Raw genomic sequence first — 21,007 nt, 5'->3', positions numbered from 1 at the left:
GATCAACTGCGGAAGCGGTATGGTCATGTGTTATATTGCATTGAAAATGTCCAAAAATTTGTTTTTACGAACCTTTTTGAAAATTGGTGCTGTAAGTTTCAACGTTCAACAAAAAGGGAACTTTTCTTTTTGAGAAAGGTTTTGTACTCTTTGTATTTGAAGTCATTCCTTTTATAGCATGCATTTCAATTTCGGCAAAATTAGCAAATTAATTTTTTTTCTTGTAATTATTAAACTTGCATCCAAACTTCTTACTTACTTTAATTTTAAGAGTAAGAAGTAAAATATTGTGTAAGTCTTGCATTTTTAATGCATTTTGAATGTCAGGCATAGATAAAGTTTTATTATTTTTGCAAAATTGAGAGCATATTAAGTTTAATTCGAAGATAAAGAACAAACATATTACAATTTTAATACATATATAAGTAAGTATGTATAAAATGTATGATTAATATATGATACTACGTTTAATATACAATATTGTATGTACACTGTTATTATATATGAAAATATATATAATTTTAAAATGTTTTCGAATCTCACAATTTTCCTTGATAATTTCACTAAAATGTATCTTTAAAACACAGAGAGAAGAGACAGATATATTTGTTAAAAATTGTTTTTTTAAGAATAATGCTAAAGAGTAACATTTTCTAAAGTTGAACTTATAATGGAAACACGTATTCATCCTTATAAGGATCTGTTTAGTTCGTGAAGTCTAAATATATCACGTCGTTATTTCTTAAAAGTTTACAATCATGTATACTGTTTTTGAAATGGCATAAAGTTATGTGCAATTCTGTTTATAATCTTTTTGTTATCATAATAATGTGTTCATAATTCTCTTAAATACAAATCTGTTAAGAATATGTAGTTATGTACATATATGGAGATCTAGATATTGGAAGATGAATTTACATTTGTGGAATATTAAAAATATATGTTGATTGAATTTCAGATTTAAGATTGGTATAACAAATGCAAATTTAGAATTGAAAATGTTTGGAATTTATCTTACGTAATTGTTGAAAACGAAGGTATTTAATATCCTATAAAATTTAATATTATTCCTTAGAAATGTGAAAATTTAGTTGAGTGCAATACTGTAATAATAGTTAATAAATAACAATTTCAGAATTGAATTTGTTACTTCTACGTACTAATTAAATTAGTTGCACAATTTTTAATTTAAGAATTTAAGGCTGTCGGGATAAAACAATAAAGTACAGCCTTATAGGTGTCAAAAAAATTGTTTTTCGCATTTAGCATTTCAAGTTCTGTTTGTTTTCTAATTTGAAATAACTATGACCCTTAAATTATTTTTTGATTTGATAAAAAGATTTATGAAACGTTTTTACAAAATTATTTCACACGATAAATTAAATATTAATTAATACAAAAATTATATAACGATTAAAAATCTTTTCCTTTTAGGAAACAAACATTAATTTCTGGTACATTTCTAAAAAATTTAAAATAAAAGTATTTATCTAGTTCCCTTTGCTTTTCTTTCTATCAGTCTGTCCTTTTGTCCAGTGGTCTTTTTATGTCAATATTTACAGAAAATCTGTAAATTCTCGTAACTAGAAAATTTCAGGTTGTCGAGTTGACTCTTTAAACAGTTTTGCTAAACGCTTATATTTTCTCCAAAGGTTACTTTTACCCTATTTACAGCAACTCAAATTTTTACATTTTATGTTAAAATAAAATTTTGGAAAATGTTAAACGAGCCTTTACGTTTTCGACACTTATGCTCTCTGTTTTTATAAACGTCCTGTTTTCGAAAATTATATGTACCTCTATATGCTTTGCTAAACTAATTAGAAACCAATCTTTGTGGTAGTAAAACTAATTACTACTTGAAAATACCCCGAAAAGAATGAAATATTATATGTTAATAAAAGAATTATTTGTGTAGAACATCATTTTAATTATTAGGACCTATACATGTTATATATAAGCTCTAAAAATAAGAAAATACAAATTTCTAGACTTAAATTGTTAAAGAGAAATATGCTATTCCGGAAATCATTGGTTTGTTCTAGTACAGCTTTTAAATTCTACAACCTAATGATGGGTGGTATATTCATTTTGGTATGGTGTTTGTAACAATTTGAAGGAGACATCTGCGGTATGAGCATGTACTGCTGCGTTTATTTTAGATAGGTTCATCAAGCCGTCCGTCCGTCTGTTCATCCGATCGCAGAATACTCAGTAACGATTATAAATGGATTGAATGTAATGAAACGATTCGACGAATTTGAATAATGAATTCGGGTAACTACCATACAACTTCAAGAATTAATTTAAGATATTTGGAATTATAATAAAGCTAGCTATATGAAATTTGGCAGTTCTGTCTTTGTTTGTATCTTAAATATGCCTCAGAAGTTTTAGTCGAATGGCTTGAGAGATCGGGTAGATTCCATACAATCCCCTATGCCAATTTTAAATATCTATTACACAAACAGTTTTACAATTAGATTGTCCTGATATAAGTGCGTGTAGGTTATAGTACATTTGGAAGTTAATGCCAAGAATTTGAAAACTATTTTTAATGTTTTTACTGTTTTTGTTATATTGTGAAACAATGAGATTTGTGGAGTTAACATTATATATACGTTAACACTTATGTAATTGCTTCTAACCATGTTTGGTACAAGAGGTCTTCATAGATTGGCCTATTTAATATTAATAAAATAAAGCGAAATACGAAGTTTATAATATTTTAAATTTTTTAAGCTACACATAATTGCAAAGAGTGAAATCTTCAAAAACTCACGTATTCGTTGTTGTTGAAAAATAAAATATTTTATCGGTTCACAGAATTGTTTTTGTAATTAATTAGGAAGGTAACTGAAATTTTTGTTTTTATTTATTTTATTATTGTAATTCGAAACTTTAATCATCCTTTATCCGCTATCTCGATTCAGGGTTGATGTATTCCCTATATGACTGATATTCGGCAATTAATCGCTCGGTGAAATTAAAAATATTTATTAAAAGTTAAACTTGTGTTTTAGAACAAAACGTTCAATCTTTTGAGATTTTTTAAGGTGGATATAAATTTAATGGTTTTTTTTTGCCAAAATTCTACATGATAATTAATTATTCTTAAAATCTAATTACTATTATAAAACGCTTTAATTGTTATAAAAGCTTGTTTTACTTATGTGTGCCAGCTCTTCCTGTGTATATGCACCATGTATTCGTACTTGAATGTTTTATTGTACTTTATATTGTTTTGAAATTACATTTGTATTTGAAATTTATTCTTGCCAAAAATAATTAAATTTATTGAACTAAAAATAAAGAATTCTTGGGCGTCAAATTAATGCAATTCACATGAAAATTTCATTAGCGCCGAAACAAAAACAGAAAATAAAAATTTAAGTGAAATTTTTTTTCTTTTATTTGTTATTATAAAATTTCTAAAGAAAAATTAAATTAAATGTCAAGTTCAAGTTGAAATCTTTTATGTTTTAGCAAAGACTATACAATAAATTTTGAATTCTAATTTTATTGGGCAAATATTTTCGTTCTGCTTTATTTATGGGTTTTCGTTTATAATGTCAAATGCAATTACCGTTTAGATAAAATGTTTCAATGTTGGAAAAATACAACTACAGCGAATCAAGTACTTATAATAAGCAAAGCTCTAATCACCTTTGGTCTTGTAATTTCATGTTTATTTGAAATTCTATGTATATGGCACATTTAGATTCAAGAATACGCAATAATTTTAATTCAGGATTAAAACTTAAAAATTTTATTTTCAACTCAATTCTTAATACAAACCCCAATTACACCTTTTCAGCTCTGCTTAAATTTTTCTTCAATTAATAATAATGAACTCATTTTTGAAATAAACGTTTCTTTAATTTTGAAAATGTGATTAAAATTAAATACTAAAAAAATGTTAGGAAAATTTATTTAATTCATATAATATTGAACCTATGTAGATTCAATTATTTAACCGAAAACTACTGGGTAAAGCGAATTTTTACGGTATGAATACAATTGCCTTAGACTTTAAAGTCATCTGATACAGCTAAGTTACGCTAATATTTTTTTTAAATCTAATTTCAATTTAACGACGTTCATATTCACCTTTATAATTATTTAAATTATTACTCGTTTACTAGAAGGTGTAACCTTCATATATACACTCTTTTGTTATATATCTTTATACACAAATATGTTACATATATCCGGAATTAGTATCCACTTAGCTTGACGTTACTATTGTAAATATTTTCTTTTATATTATTGTATCCATTTAGTATAATATCGGAATACTAATGCCCAGCTTTATTTGCGTGTATATAAATGCATGTATATACGAGTATGAATTGTTTATATTGTAATTTTCTTGACTGTCAGATTTTATTTAAAAAAAAAGAAAAAAATTGTACCTTTTGTTGTTGATTTTAAGCAAACAAAAAGAATAGGTAATAAAAAATGCAAAAACAAATAAAACACATAAAAGAAAAACAAAAACAAAAAACGAAAAAAAAAAGCTTTTAAATGACTTTGATTAGAATATGTAGGTAAAAGTGAGTTTGTGTGTACAGGTATATAGTATGTATGTATGATGTGTGTATGTACTTAGTTGTAATTTGAATTTGTGAAAATGAAAATGAATTTAAGCAAATAAAAAATCACTTTTAATATGTCTCCCGACACTGTTTGTTTGGATAATCAAATAAAGTCCTTAACAGACGAAAAAAAATGGCAAGATATAATAGAAATTGGCAAACAATTGTCACATGATGAAAAATCTCGTTATATATGGGTATGGCCAAATCAAAATTGCCTTCATTTTATAAAAAATTGTTTAGAAGAAATTCAAAAATTGTTTAGAAGAATTGGTTCTGGTCTTTTGGAATGGCTTATAGAACAGAGTACAGGTAATTAATAAAAATGTTTATCCAGTTAAAATAAATATAGTATTCAATGTTTTTTTTTTGCGTGGTACACACATTCTTACATATACATATGTAAGTGTATGTGAATAAGTGTAAGTAAATATTTTTTATTTCAAATGAATTCTGTTTTTTTTTTTCTAATTCAATTAAAATAAAAAGCGTCCTTAAATATTAATTTCCATTCTAATATTTATTTTCTTTTTTTTTGTGTTTTAGGAAGTCGTGTTTATGGTATAGAAATTAATGAGAAATGGTGGACAAGTAAATATTCGCCAACGAAATTTATTCAATTGAATTATGTTGACAATGTTGATATTAATATGGAATTTTTAAAAAAATGTGCAAATAATACAGAAAATTTTATATTATTTTTTTGTTATTTTAATTGTTTTAAAACATTTCGTAAATATTTGAATTCATATAATGGAAAATATTTAATGATTATTGGTCCTGATGATACAAAACATAAAAATCAAAAAATATTTACCGAACCAGGACCTTTCAATTTAGGTTTAAATTCAAATGAAAATGTATGGAAACTTTATAAATTTTTTGAAATAGATAACAATGGAAATTTTTTAGCATTTTATATAAAAGGATGAAAATATATTTTTAAAGAGTGTAGATTTATACACACACAATTAAGTGTGTTTGTATTTAATTACATAGTATACGCGTTTATCTGTTAACGATAGTATGTAATATTATTGAACATTTATTATAAATGGGCAAATGTAATATAATTGTAGATTAAGTATGTAAATATCTTGTAATAAATGTATAATTTTCGATCATTATATGATTATTTTGGAATTGGACCATTAAATTAGTTTAACAGATATACTTCTGTCTATATGCGTGTGTTATAATATATTAGACATGGTGTAATTTTCGAAATTAAAATGGATATGAAAACAATACGCTTATTATTCATGATTTCAGATTCAATTATTTTAGTTATACACGTATAAGTAGATTAAATTAGTTTTGTATTAAAAATTTTATTATAAGTGATATTTGTATTGGTTTAATTTTTCGATCTATATATTAAAAATACGAGTATGTAATTAAAATTTAAAATAAAAAATTATTTTAATTTTCTAATTGAAATTTTATTATTGTATCTTATTCGCTTTTCTGAATTAATTTAATTTAAAGATTTTTTGAAAATTAATGATGTATAAGAATTCAGAGTAATCTAACAAGCTTTAGTGAGTGTAATTTAGTTCAGTAACCATGAAGTTTTTGCAAAGTATATTTTAAATTAATTTTAGATTAAATTTTATAAAATATTTAAGCTGCCATATAGACATCATATCTGCCAGAGAGAGGGTTAGGGAATCGCCTTGAGTCACATAGAGGATGAGGGATTCAGGAAATATTTTATTGAAGAACAGCTTTATATTAAAGTAATAATTGAAGCAAATTTGCATAATTATAATTTTCGACGTTTGACGTTGGCAAACGCACTGTTCGTATGCTGAAGCCCAACGTATATGTATGAAACATTATGTTTTACATTGGAATATTGTACTAGTGATGACTGTTTCTAAAAAAAATTACCTTAGTTTAATAATTTTCTAAATAAAATTTATGAAATTTTTGGAAAAATATTTTTTTATCAATTTTTTTGATTTTGCACGCTTTGCACAAACACTTTACAGTTTTGCAAACTTTCATCACATTTGCACGATTTCACATCTATAGCAAAATAAAAAATTTACAAGAAATTTAGAGAAATAGAATTTTCAAGTTTATTTCATTCATCCTGTATTGAATGTATGAATATAAAAAATTTCAATCGAATGATTTGAAAACTTTAAAAGAAACAAAAACTCAAATATATTTTATGTGGTAAAGAAAACTCCTTTTCAACAAGTTACTTTGATTAATGACATAGAAACGAATTTTTAACACTTTCTTTGTCATAATGTTTTTGAATTGACAAAGAATACACAAGAATAATAAAAGAAGAGGTGTAAAAAATCATTTCAATACAAAATATTTTCAATGTATATAAAAAAAAATATGGCAAATTCACTTTTAACTATGAATTTTAATTTTCTAAAGAAGTGGCAAAAAAAAAACAAGTATTAAAAATGTTTTTCATAGAAAATGTTTTTCACGCGAATTTTAGACGTGAATATGAAAAATTTCTTCCTGTTGTCAAAATTATTTGTCGTCTGAGCAATATTCCTCCAGTTTTCTTTTTTACAACGCATGTGTTTGTGTTGACAAAATGTGATATAGATATTGTTCTCTCAAAAGTGGCAAGTTAAGTTTGGAAATTAGCTATTTGCCAAAGTGTGAAGGTGTTTATTATTAATGTTTGACAGTTTTTTCGAGTTAAAAATTGAAAGTTTGAAGAAAAATTTCGTTCACTTTAAAGTTTTTTGTTGTTTATAATTTATAGCTATGTTTATATATACATTAGTGTTACATACATATGTACATATTTTTATTTTACGACTCCTTTTCATAAATCAAATTATAAAGCAATTAAATTGTAGCTTGTTTATTCTATTCATTTTATTCAATCAGTTTAATTTAACAGTTTCTTTCTACGAGTCCTTTAAATCTGGAAAAATCCTTAGAATGAAGTAAAAGGGGCACTCATCCATCCGATAATATCCTAAAAAATAAAGTTTGTTTATAGTTTATTTTTTCGAAACTTAAACAAATTTTTGAAATTCGGCAAACATAGGAAGATAATAATGTTAAATATAGTAAATAATTTCATACCACAAAAAATTGGACGCAAATGTTAGAAAACAATTGGGGGGAATTTATAAATTTTAGCCTTATATCATTAATATAAGATTAATTAGGAAAAGTTGTCAAGCAGAATGTTAATTTACTAATACTTCTTCGAAATTATAAACTTTATTGAAGTTCTAAAACCGTACGTGGGAAGAGATTAATGATTACCATGTTCTTACATTGTTGTAAAATTGCTTCTAAATGTACAGAAGGTAAAGCAGACTTGCATAAAAATATGCATAATAACTGTTTTCTAATTTTTTATTCTATTAAATTCTTAAAAATTGCTCAATCTTGACAAGTTGTAAATTTTTATTTTCAAAGTTTCTTTTGTTTACAAAATTTCTTTAAAGTTCGTCTAAAATTAATTTTAATTATTATAGAATCAAAATTAATCTGTTTATTTCAAGGAACTTTCTATATCAATGTAATGTTAAACTAATGAATATTACAATAATGCAAAAAGGTCTTTGTAAAATTAATATATTTAACTGTGACCTATTATGGGTTAAGATTCCTGCAAAAGAAATAAGTTCTTTATATAATGTACTTGTATGATATCACATTGGCTTAATTATGTATGAGTATATGTAATTAAATATTATTATACAAATAACATAATCCAAAAGTTATTTAACTCTTCTCATTACTAAATGTGCATAGATAAACTTACTTAATTACATATACATACATATAAGTATGTATATATACAAATTCTTTAAATATTTCTTTATTTATTTTAGGAAAATATTTCAATTGTTCTTTAATTTGAAATCATTGCAAAAATACATAAATATATTATAAAATCATTTTAAATTTTCAACACTAAAACTAAGTGAGTATATTATAGTAGAGTGCAATAAATCCTTTAAATTAGAATTTTACAACATGCAATTATCCTTCCATTGAGAATTCCACCTAATTATCTTTTACTTTTTTTTTGTGTGTGTCTTTGTATACGTTGAAATGCACATATAATAAAATTATAAAACATGCATAATATACTTATAATATAAATTTTAAAATAATTTCATTTATTTGTAATAAATTTTTCGGATATCCCAAATTTTGTAGGCGCCACATGACACCAAGGATATAAACAGAAAATGGTTGTAATTCATAAAGGTCGATTGATACAAAATGTATGTAATCTTTATGTACGTTATATGCATGCTATAAAATCCTATTTAATTTCTGTACATAGAGTCTGGCTCACATAATGCGCGCTCGAATAATGTGCACATAAATATTATTGGTATGCAGAAATATATTTGTATGTATATTGCACAATAACCGAACAGCTAGAGTATAATATATATTATTACGATGCACATATTACGTAGTACTTTAATAAATATATGTACTCGTATGTATGTATATATATTGTACAATACTAAAATTATATTCAAACCGAAAACCACAGTTTTCTTTCATATGCTTGCATATTGTAAAATAAGAGCTACATCAATATTATACTTAGTATATACATACTTAGTATACATACTTATACATACTTATATAAATATTCATAATAATATCTTTATTTTCAAATAGGTATAAAGCTAATATACTTATATGCTAATATATATGAAGGAATGAACGTCCAACAAATTGAGCAATTTGTATAATTGCCAACGAAAAAGAAACTCGATTGACTTTTAAATAATGTGAACATTTAAAGGATATTTAATGAAAAAAATGTTAAACAGAATAGAAATATATACATATTATTTATAATATATATGTATGTATTTTTGTATATATTGTTATTTTTATATTCAAATTTTTGTATACGAAATAATAGCAATTGTACGTGAACATTGTTTAGAGTTGTCATTTTATTTCTATATGTACATATGTACATATATGTGCATATGTAATTTTACCTGATTCATTTTTCCTTTTTCAGCTATTTCGAAATTACAATAGCAAAAACAGTTAAATTTTTATTTTCCTTTCTTTTTGATAATAAAATTGTTAAGGAAACGCCTGTATAAATAGTTAATAAAGAGGATCTCAACTTTAGGCAAATTTGTATAGATTATTTTACACATTAAATAATATAAGATTTTATGTTCTCGCGATCATATGATGGTCACATATGTAGGAAATTCCTGGAAAAAAGAACATTGTTTTCATATATTAGGCAATAATTTTCCCTAAGGGTTTTCAACTGGCCATATTAAGTAAATATCATAAAATTAAATAAAAATCATATGTGTATATAATAAACATAACATTCTCAGACATAAATGCATATGTGCACAATGGGAATCGAATATACAACTTCATATATAAAATATAAGCACAATATGATGCTCATATGTACGTAAAATTTTTTGTTTTGTTTTAGTTTATCCGAATTGAAAGTGGGAAAATATGAAATGTTAGGAATTACAGGATGTGAATCTGCAGTATATGCAAAAACAAAGTAAACATATGTGTAATGGGGAATATATATATGTACACATATGGTATATTAATTCTATATACATATAAATTTTTTTATTGTGTTTTTACATAGATGGTTTTAATTAGCATTGTTAGAGGCAATATATAATTCTTTGTATGTTAATAAAATTGGTGTACTTGTATGTTTTTTTGTTAAATTGCACATATAACTTACATGTACTTGTATTTGTATTGTATATGTATGAATATTTATAGTACCTATATCTATAAAATGACGTATAGTTTAATTAAAATTTTCCACATGAGAATAAAAACCTTTAATCGAAGGAAAACAATAATAAGTTTCATTTGAATTTTTAAAGTACATCTGAAAGCTTAATTCAATTCAATGAAAATTAATAATAATTTATTGATGAAATAGTTCAGTAAATATTACAATATTCAAAAAAGTCAAAATTTACAACACATTTGAGAGAAAGAAGGAGCCATTAGATCCACATATGGAGGAGCAAAACCGAAATTTCAAATACCTTTAAAATTATATACTTTGAAAGGCATTTGAATTTTTTTCTTTAAATTTACACAAGCTCGTTCAGAATTATTTAAAAATAATTAAAGACCATACTGAAATTAAAAGGATCCAGTTAAAATTACATACTTTCATTTTCAACTCGTCTTATTATAGGGTTCAAAGATACAAAAAAAAAAACTTAATTTGAGATTTTCTTAATTATGGACGTAAGTATAAAAACCAGCGTTTAAATTCATAGATCAATTACATGCTTTATTTACCTTATTTGTAAACTCATTCGAACACATTTTTATTAATAATAATCTAGAAATTCCTTAATTAGTTACGTAACAAACAAACATACCATTTGAAATTTCTATATGGTATAAAGGATGGTATAAAGGAGCTCTTTGGATGTTAATTTTAGTATGGCATTTTAAGTTAAGAAAATATATTTTTTTGATTTTGTTGATTACAGAATAAATAAACTAATAATGTAGCTTTAAATCAAATAATTCTTTAGTCGTTATCACTCGTTGTTAAATATTTCTCACAAAATTTTAATCGTTTTTCTAAAAGTTCTTATTTGGACTTATCCGTTTTATCTTTGATTCATTTATTCAATTAACTAAAATTTATTAAAGATATTTTTAATTTAAGAACAAACACAAATACCTTAAAAAAATAAAAAAAAAGCACTAAACAAGATTTTTAAAAAATTCAAAACTATTTAAGATGGGTAATTAAGTGCGCTAAACTCTTCCGCAAAAGCGTATTTTACTTATACCACACGCAACACAACACGTAAATATTAATTATTATATGTGATAATCCTTCTCAAAACATCAAAACATAAATATTAAAAATGTATCTTTTTTTTTTGCTTTTAAGTTTATTGCTACGGAAATCCTCCTCATAACATTTGTTTTTTCATATGGAATTTTATTTTGTATACATACAATACATTCATGCTTTTGTATGTTAATAGATATCTGGTAAAACCTCTCGTGCCACACAAATTATAGTTCTTAATGACCGCACATATTAGGCTTTGCCAACTATTAGCCAGGTACAAAAATACTATACACGTCCTCACACCACCTTTCGTACTAAAATAGATATACCAACATTCAAACAAACACAAAAAAAAAATCAGAATAATTGAAAGGAAAAACAAGTAAAAACGTTTCAGTCGGTATAAACCGATTGAATTATACCCTGCACCTTTCGTTATTGTGTAGCAATTACTCGAACCTGTGAAGTCATTCTATAGAAACTTCACGGATATGTCTGACCTATAATCGGACACACAACTGCCAACTTTCATGAGTCTGACTTTATTATTTTTCCAAAAATTTAGAATAAGCTTTTAGACTTGTATGGGACCTACTCGAACCTGTAAAGTAATTCCACCAAAACTTCAGAAATATATCTGACCTATAACTCGACATACAACTGCCAAGTTTCATGAATCTGACTATTATTTTTCCAAATATTTAAAATAAGCTTTTGGAGTTGTTTGGCAAGTCCCCGAACCTGTCAAGCAATTCCACTAAAACTTCACAAATATATCTGATCTATAATCGGACACACAACTGTCAAGTTTCATGGATCTGACTTTATTATTTTTCCAAATATTAAGAATAAGCTTTAAGACTTGTATGGGAGCTACTCGAACCTGTCAAGCAATCACATTAAAACTTTAGAAATATGTCTGACCTATAATTGGACACACGACTGCCAAGTCTCATGAATCTGACTTTATTATTTTTCCAAATTTTTAAAATAAGCTTTTAGACTTGTATGGGAGCTACTCGAACCTGTCAGGCAATTCCACTAAAACTTCAGAAATATATCTGACCTATAACTCGACACACAACTGCCAAGTTTCATGAATCTGACTTTCTTATTTTTCCAAATATTTAAAATTAGCTTCTGGAGTTGTATGGCAGGAACCCGAACCTGTAAAGCAATTCCTCTAAAACTTCAGAAGTATATTTGACCTATAATTGGACACATGACTGCCAAGTTTCATGAATCTGACTTTATTATTTTGCCGAATATAAAAAATTTGCTGTTGGAGTTGTATGGCAGCCACCCGAACCGGTGCAGCTATCCCATTATAATTTTTAGAGCATGTGTAGAATATAATTGGACACATGTATACAAAATTTTATATTTATAGCTTTATTAGTTTTTGAAATATTTAAAATAAACTCTTTGAGTTGTATGGCAGCTAGCCGAACCCGTGGTCCGAATTAGTCCAATAACAATAGGGCTCGTCCTTGGCACAAAAGAAAAAACTTGTGAAAGTTTGGTGTCGATTGCATTATTCGTTTTTGAGTTATCGTGCGAACGGACGGACGGACGGACGGACGGACGGACAGACGGACATGTCTAAATCGACGCAGAATTTTACGCTGAGCAAGAATATATATATATGTCCATACCGCAGATGACTCCTTCAAGTAGTTACAAACTCCATACCAAAGTTAATATACCCTTCACGAAGTGCAGGGTATAAAAAAGAAAATAATAAAAATAAAAAGTATAAAATAAAAGAATAATAATATGGGAAATATCCCAAAGGATATCGTAAAGATAAAAAAAATACATTCACACATACATATATAATAAATATGTCATAAATATTTAAAATACTGTTATGTATACTTATATCGGTATGAATATGGTATATGAAAATATCCGCATGCATTCTCTCATGATGGTTTTCCTTACGATCATAAACATTTTAAAATAGGGATTCCTAATTCAACTGGTTTATCCTGATTTGTTGCATGTGTGGCGTTTAAGTCAACATTTCAATAAATTATTAAAGGCAATCCCGCAATAAACTAAAAAATAAAATATAGAAAGAGAGGGGGAGAGAGAGAGAGAGGGCCAAATAACTATGGGAATTTTTATTTAATTATCATTTTCAAAGTTTTTGTGAGTCGCTATAAATAACAGGGTTTCGTAAATTTTTATAATATTCTAGTGTGAATAACCAAAGAGTAAACATTAAATATTTTGCATATTTTTTTTATATTTTTGAGAATTAATTTACAATTTTATCAAAAAACAAAAAAAAAAATTAGTAATATAGAGGACACAAACAGTGATTTTAAAAATGAATAAATATTTAGTATTAATTTTATTTAAAATTATCAGTTGCTCAGCGTTTGTGTATAGAGAGGATATTTTAAGGTATATAAAAAAATCAACCCAATCCATACATAAAAATGTAGCAGTATTGAATAAATAAATAAATTAAAATTTAGATATTGAATTTTATGAATTAAATTTGAAAATTAAAAATTTTATTTTATTTCTTTCAAAATTTTTTATGCAGACATAATAGTGGAAATATCAAATTTAGAACACATAATCCAGTTAGAGAAGGATTAGAGTATGCGACAAAAGTAGATGAATTATTATCAAGAAATGTTTTGGAAATTGCACAAAATTTATTAACATTATCAACAAAATATAATACCAATATAAAGTACCAAGTATTTTCACCTATTGGTATTGCGAATGTTCTATCATTACTTGCTTTGGGGGCAAAATCTAATACACAAGAGGAATTAATCAAAATACTTGGATTCGATAAAGTACCAAATTTCGATGCAAATCTTTTAAGGGTACATGAAGAATTTGGAATATTAATTGATAATTTAACAAAAGATAATAAAATTGATGAGGGAAATTTATCTAAAGTGCAAAGGAATAAACGGAAAAGATCATCATCTTTATCAAAAATAGATCCCAAATTATCATCTATACCAAGTGAATATAGAAATTTGAAAAAATATCATATTTTTCGAAGATCAATACCATCAAAACGCTCTTATATACCGAATTTTAATTATGAAAATTATGACAATGGTTTACAATCAAAATTCAATGATCATGAAATTGATATTGCAAATGGTATATTCATTCAAAGTGGTTATCAATTAAAATCAGATTATGAAAATTTTGTTAAATCAATTTATCGTAGCAACTCTGAGATTGTATTGCTAGATTTTGAAAATAATTCAGAATATGCACGTCAGTATATTAATGATTGGGGAAAACGTAAAACAAATGGTAAAATTGAAAATTTAATTATGGGTGATATTGATACAACAACAAATATGATAATCACAAGTGCATTATATTTTCGTTCATTATGGCAGACATCATTTATAGAAAGTATTACTATGAAGAGAAATTTTTATCCGGATGGTTATAGCTCTCCACCAGTTTTAGTAGATATGATGGCGAATGGTGGTGAATATTTATACTATGATGCCAGTGAATATGGTGAGTTCCTTTTAAAATTATAATTTACGGATTTTGTAATTGATAAAACAAAAATTCGTTAATAATGTTAGAAAATTTTCAAAATTCGAAATACCTAATACATATTTTTAATTATTTTGCCCGATTTGAATTGTTGATTAATTCATGCAATTCATAATTATTTTGTATAATAACCTCAAATAATTTTTAAAATTTTAATTCAAATTACCATTAAATAAAAATATTTAATTTGTTTTTCAAAACTATGCATGTAATTCAAATCAATTTTTAATTCCAATAATTTATGACTATTATTTATAATTTCAGAATGCCGATTTATAGGATTACCATTTAAAGATAGTTTATCGATAATGTATATTATGATACCATACGATTCGAACAAAGAAAAATTGGAACAATTACAAAAACTATTGACTTCCGATCGAATAGATGAAATCATTTCAAAGAGAATGCGGAAAAAAATGATTTTATTAAATTTGCCTCGAATGCATTTGGAAAATTCTATGAATTTAAGAGAACTTTTTACACAAATGGGAATAAAAAGTCTTTTTAATAGTAGAGAAAGTGATTTAAGTGGAATTATTTCATCATTAACATCATCTGCATCATCATCATCATCGTCGCCATCGCAAGCATCCATACCAATAACGGAAAATGCATTTTCAAACGATGAATCAATCATTTTAAAAGGAGACAAATCAAAATCGAAATTGGAACTTTTATTGAAAAAAAATTCAAAATTTTACAACAATCATCCTAATTCAAAACCATTATTACATTCTAATCAACCAATTGTTTTTGAATATGATTCAATATTAAATGATAATAATGATTATGAATTTGTTAATAATAGAAACAAAAAAAAATTTATAACTAATCATAGAAAACCTAGAAGCGTGCAAGCAATTTTCATAAATAATAATTGGTTAGAGAATCGTAAAATAAAGAGAAATATTGGCAAAATGTCAACATCATCATTTCAATATTATGGGGATGAAATGAAAAAATTGAATAATAATTTTTATAAAAGAGTTTTCGTCGATGATATTGTACACAAAGTTAATTTAAAAATTAATGAACAAGGTATAGAGGGTGCTGCGACAACAGTATCCCATTTGCCACGCAATGATTTCGATGAAGAATTTATAGTCAATGCGCCATTTTTATTTTTAGTTAGACATGAAAAAACCAAATTGCCAATATTTTATGGTTCAGTTTATGATCCAAGCATATAATTTATCAATATTTTTTAGGATATGAAATTTTTCTAATAATGATTCATTGAATGAATTTGCCAAATTTATATATTATATAAAAATTGTGTGTAGGTTATGATAGAAAATTTTTATACCAAAAATTCTTTTGTAAAATATTTTTAAGGTTTTATATTTCATATTATAATCATTAAATTATTTTATATAAAGAAAGAAATTCGAAAAATTACGTTGTTGAGCCTTTTTTAATCTTAAGCTTTATACATATACCAAATTTGTTTTGTACAATTTTAAATATTTATTAATACTATAATAAAGGAGTTGTGATGTTTTATAAATTTTAATTTTATTTTTAAAAATTTACGTGAGAGCTATAAAAATATAAAATTAAAGACTTTAAATTTAGCCTTTTAAATTAATGTTTTTTAATAATAGCATTCTATGGTGGCTGAACAAACTCTTGGTGTGTATTTTTTAAATATGGAAAGCATCTTGTGCAAAGGAGAATGCACTTTAGCAAAAAGAATCAAATTAAATTTTTTACGGTTCGAAAATTTTACACAAAATTAAAATTTCAAATTACATGTTGCTGGAATGCATAAGCAATCCTCCAAATTTCTACGTTTAAGATGAATCTCATATTTGTAATTTTATTACTTTGGAAATTACCTATAATTTGTAAATTATGCTGTAATGATCTATAATTTTATACTGAGCCATTTTTGTCTTTTAATTTTCTAATTGTCGAGTGACGTGAGTGCGAATAATAAACATGAAGGACACGTTTCAAGTGAAATGGAAAAATCTTAAAAATAAATTTAAGCAGGGTGAACTAAAGGCAGAGTGAAGGTAATAAGCACTTTTCTTAAAAAAGTTTTGAGAAAAGTGTTAAAAAAACATAAAAATTAAGGATGACAAGGTTTAGAGGTAGGAACGGCTCTAACCCATTGCAATTGACAAGTGGAGTGTAAGCCAATAATTTGTTCAAATAAATTATTTACAAACATTTTGTTTTATTTATAGATTTATAAGTAAATACAGACTTTCAAAAAAGGCCTTTTTGTATTTAATGAATATATTCAAGGAAGAAAATAGGGCACCAAAAACGTATATTGAAATCTTACCTATAATTAAACTAGCAGCTACTTTACGCTTCTTAGTTGAGGGCAGCTACCAAAGAGGTGTGTCTAACGATTGTTACACAGGTTCAGCGCAGCCTACGTTTTCCAAAATCCTTAAAGAAGTCTAACTGCTTTAGAAGCTGAAATTAACAGCAGTTTGATCAAATTTCCGGAACAGAATGAAAGAAGAAATTAAGTAAAATTAGTATTCTATTAAAAATTTGAATTTCCTAGAGTAATCGGCTGTGGAGACGGAACAACCTTCGTCTAAACGCTATGTTGGCATGTATAACATTGGTTGTTAAATATTTAAATATATTATTAGTTATAGGTTTGTAATCATAATAAGTGCGTCAGGTATGTGGATGCTGACTCAAAACTTTCAAGAGAAAATATCAATGGGGTTCGAAATACCTTGAGTTTAAGTACAAGTTTATTTTTTTTGCAACTTATTCTAGTTTTATAAAAAAAGTTGTTTTTAAGGTGACGCAGGGTACCTACTTTAACCGTACTTGATCACACCGTTTAGAACGTATGTAAATAGAAGTATAACAGTCATAAAGGTCAATTTAACGAGCTTCATTCCAGAATATGAAATATAATTGGAAGAACTATTAGAGTAATCAAAAATACATTCCGATGCACGTTTGGCCCGCGGAAGTTATATTATATACCAAGTATATATTCCAAGTATAATATAAATTTTCTTTTGTCTTTCTAAAGCCAAACAAACCTATCGTTTTGAAGATGATTGTTGTTGGTCCTATTCTTTTTGTTCCGCAATTTCATATTTATTTTCTTCCACTTTTATTGTATTAATGCTGGTTTTCATACCGGTGAAATTTGAATTTTCACCAATGCCAAGCAGTATCATGTCGTGAGGTACTGTTTTCTGCAATGACAGTAAATTCATAATCCCCTCATTTATGGCAGTCAAAATGTTCTTCAATTTGTAGTCACACCAAACTTGAAATTTACATAAATTAATTAAATTTTAAATAAAACTAAAGTAAGAATTCTCTTTCGATGGGATTCCACCTTGCCGTGGTGAAGGAGCTTAAGTAGGGTCAATGATCTTGAGAGCGATGTCGGCGGGTACTACAATTCTGTGGTATCTGGAAGGTGCAACCATGCCGATAAGGTCGAAAGTGAGACCAGAAAAACCAAGAGAATCTCACGGGCTTGAAGTAACGGCGCAAGCCAATCTTCAGCAAGTCCCACGGGCATGAAGTAACAGCGTAAGCTAATCTTCAACAAGTCCCACCCCCCCCCCCCCCCCAATCCAATGGTGTTATACGACCCGTGCCTAGTGGACTAGTTGGTAGCCGGGGGGTATACTGGCTACCGCGAACGGAGTCTCTCTGATACCGGGTCGCCTCAGAGAGTAACGATGACCTTATCCTGGTAAGTCGGCTCTGGCAGGATGGACTGTTTTTCCGGACACACTCGTGGGATCAAAATGGAAGATTCGACTAAAAAAATTTTAAAAAAACAAGAGCCAATTGGCACCTCGTCAGAAGACGAGATACTAGCTTCCAGTCAGGAAGCAGGTGTATCGATTGGTGGTGATGAAACCAGTAAGGTAGCAAAACCACCAAAACAATCTACACAAAAAGCCAAAGGAACCAGCCATAGTTCCAAAAGCAGAAAATCAAAAGGACCCGCCTTCGTACTCAAGAAGAGATATTCGAAGGCCATCTTCATTTTAGGCAAGATTGCCCAAAATGAAGCAGAAGGTAAAACTTCTGAAAAAGACGCGGAGGACAAAGTCAAATACCAGAAGGTAATTGACGAGTACAATGCGTATAAGAGCACGAAGCCTCAGGAGACCACAAAAAGAGTAAGGTCTCAAGATGAAGAAAGAAATGCTCAAGAGAGCAAAAGGTCGAAGGTCGTCAAGCCAGGGACAACCAGACCTTCAACATCAAGTGGTAATCATGCACAGGGGAGAACAATGAGCGAGGTGGTCCGTGATCATCTCCAGTTTGGGGTGGTGGACAGAAAGTCTACCAACCTGAAGTTGTCCTCCGAATTATGGTGCAAGGTCGAAGCAAAATTATCGGAGATGGTAGTTGAACATCTCCTAACGACCGATGGCAACGAAGTCCTGAGCTTCGATTCATCTGAGGTAGTCAGGGGCTACAGGGTGATCAAATGCGAGGACCGGCTTTCCGGGGATTTTCTTAGTTCGTGTGTTGCTAAGATTAGCGATACATGGGATGGGTCCAAGATTGAGCTCATCCCAGCTAAGGAAATTCCTAGGAGACCCCGGGCTCGTATTTGGATCCCTAAGATGAATATTGCGGGGGACAGGTTGCTAAAGGTCCTAAAGATTGCCAATCCTGAGGTGCCGATGGATGATTGGCAAATTATCAAGAAGGAGGAACCTCAGAAAAACAGTGAGTCCTTCCTACTTCTCATTAATGAGGAGAGTCTACAGCCGTTGGACAGGAGGGACAACAGACTGCGGTTTGGCATACGGCATGCCAAGCTCAAAATATTTCGAAATGCGGACCCAGAAGGGGACGCCATAGAAGAAGCGAGCCAGCTCCTTGAACAGATGGAGGTGGCTGATAAGAGCAAGAGCGATGAGGGTAATCCAGGTTAATCTCAAGCATTCGAGATTAGCCTCGGATAACCTATTGATCTTCCTAGAAGAGGAAGACATCGACATCGCTCTAATTCAGGAGCCTTGGGTGAACGGTAACAGGATAAAGGGACTGGGCACCCAGAAATACAACCTATTCTACAGGATTGTAGATCCAGCTGAAGGTAAGATCAGAACTTGTGTCTTAACTAAAAAACATATAAAAGCCTTTCTTTGCTCTAATTTCAGTACCGCAGACATGACGGTGGTGAGGATTGAAGGAAACGGCGGGAACCTATTAATGAGCTCAGTCTACATGGCTCATGATAGGCCTGCTCCACCTCCGGAAGTTCAAAACCTAGCAGAGGTTGGCGCAGCCGAAGGAGCAAGTCTGCTTATGGGTTGCGACGCCAATGCCAGACATACCCTCTGGGGCAGCACAGAGATCAACGAACGAGGTGAGTCTTTATTTAATTTTGTCTTAGATAGTAATCTAGAGATAGCAAATAGAGGCAACACCCCTACCTTCACTTTTCCTAGCACAGACAGGTTTGCTGGCTGGGAAGATGTGATAGATATAACACTCAAAACTAACAACTGTATAATCGAGGACTGGAGGGTATCTAGCAAAAGGTCGTATTCTGACCATGCCTGGATAGTCTTCACGGTGGGATTCGAAGTTGGGAATCCCAAACCTTTTAGGAACCCTAAAAGAACAGATTGGGTTAAATTCAGAGCCATCGTGCGGGCCAAGCTCATGGTCATGCCCGATATTAACAACTATATTAAGGAAGTCGAAGAACTTGATGCGCAAATCAGTAGATTTGAGAAAGTCATGGGCGTGGCTTTCAGAGCATCCTGTCCTTTGAAATATTCAAAAAAAAAGTATCCCCCGTGGTGGAACGAAGATTTGAGTAATCTCCGGAAGATTACCAGGGATGTCTTCAATATCTGCTACAAGAATGGGTTCTGGCAACCTTATAAGGAGTGCCTGAGAGAGTATAAAAGGGCTATCCGTTCCGCAAAAAGCCAGGGTTGGAGGGATTTTTGCGGAACTGTAGAATGTACCAGAGATTCTGCCAGATTGAGCAGAGTGCTTTCCAAGGACCATACCGGTCCTTCTTTTCTGAAGGATGAGGGTGGGACATGGACAAAAACATCTATGG

At 28.5% G+C, this 21,007-nt stretch overlaps 3 protein-coding genes across 3 annotated transcripts; all 3 read left to right on the top strand.

Annotated features, from left to right (window-relative positions):
- Positions 1-4,614: 4,614 nt before the first annotated feature.
- LOC129615446 (uncharacterized) lies at positions 4,615-5,569 on the top strand. Its single transcript, XM_055530660.1, has 2 exons — positions 4,615-4,910; positions 5,145-5,569. Exons 1-2 carry the CDS (start codon positions 4,673-4,675, stop codon positions 5,528-5,530), a joined length of 624 nt encoding a protein of 207 aa, XP_055386635.1. The 5' UTR covers positions 4,615-4,672; the 3' UTR covers positions 5,531-5,569.
- A 4,503-nt stretch (positions 5,570-10,072) lies between these two features.
- LOC129615134 (serine protease inhibitor 28Dc-like) lies at positions 10,073-16,154 on the top strand. The gene is made up of 5 exons (XM_055530210.1): positions 10,073-10,119; positions 13,964-14,919; positions 15,226-15,713; positions 15,867-15,883; positions 15,950-16,154. The coding sequence occupies exons 1-5, from the start codon at positions 10,073-10,075 to the stop codon at positions 16,152-16,154; spliced, it is 1,713 nt and encodes a 570-aa protein (XP_055386185.1).
- A 2,559-nt stretch (positions 16,155-18,713) lies between these two features.
- LOC129615132 (uncharacterized) lies at positions 18,714-19,862 on the top strand. Its single transcript, XM_055530209.1, has one exon. The coding sequence runs from the start codon at positions 18,714-18,716 to the stop codon at positions 19,860-19,862; it is 1,149 nt and encodes a 382-aa protein (XP_055386184.1).
- The last annotated feature ends 1,145 nt before the right edge of the window (positions 19,863-21,007 follow it).

This window comes from Condylostylus longicornis, unplaced genomic scaffold, assembly GCF_029603195.1.
Source record: "Condylostylus longicornis isolate FDR11 unplaced genomic scaffold, ASM2960319v2 ptg000135l, whole genome shotgun sequence".
Taxonomy (NCBI): domain Eukaryota; kingdom Metazoa; phylum Arthropoda; class Insecta; order Diptera; family Dolichopodidae; genus Condylostylus; species Condylostylus longicornis.
This window is presented reverse-complemented; position numbering and strand designations above follow the sequence as displayed.

What these genes read in the sequence shown, in the direction of transcription:
- LOC129615446 (XM_055530660.1), top strand. Translation starts at nt 4,673, where the DNA reads ATGTCTCCCGACACTGTTTGTTTGGATAATCAAATAAAGTCCTTAACA. An exon ending in GCTTATAGAACAGAGTACAG is followed by an intron (nt 4,911 to 5,144) that starts GTAATTAATAAA and finishes TTTGTGTTTTAG; the next exon opens with GAAGTCGTGTTTATGGTATA.
- LOC129615134 (XM_055530210.1), top strand. Translation starts at nt 10,073, where the DNA reads ATGTTAGGAATTACAGGATGTGAATCTGCAGTATATGCAAAAACAAA. An exon ending in GCAGTATATGCAAAAACAAA is followed by an intron (nt 10,120 to 13,963) that starts GTAAACATATGT and finishes TTTTTTATGCAG; the next exon opens with ACATAATAGTGGAAATATCA. An exon ending in CTATGATGCCAGTGAATATG is followed by an intron (nt 14,920 to 15,225) that starts GTGAGTTCCTTT and finishes TTATAATTTCAG; the next exon opens with AATGCCGATTTATAGGATTA.
- LOC129615132 (XM_055530209.1), top strand. Translation starts at nt 18,714, where the DNA reads ATGGAAGATTCGACTAAAAAAATTTTAAAAAAACAAGAGCCAATTGGC.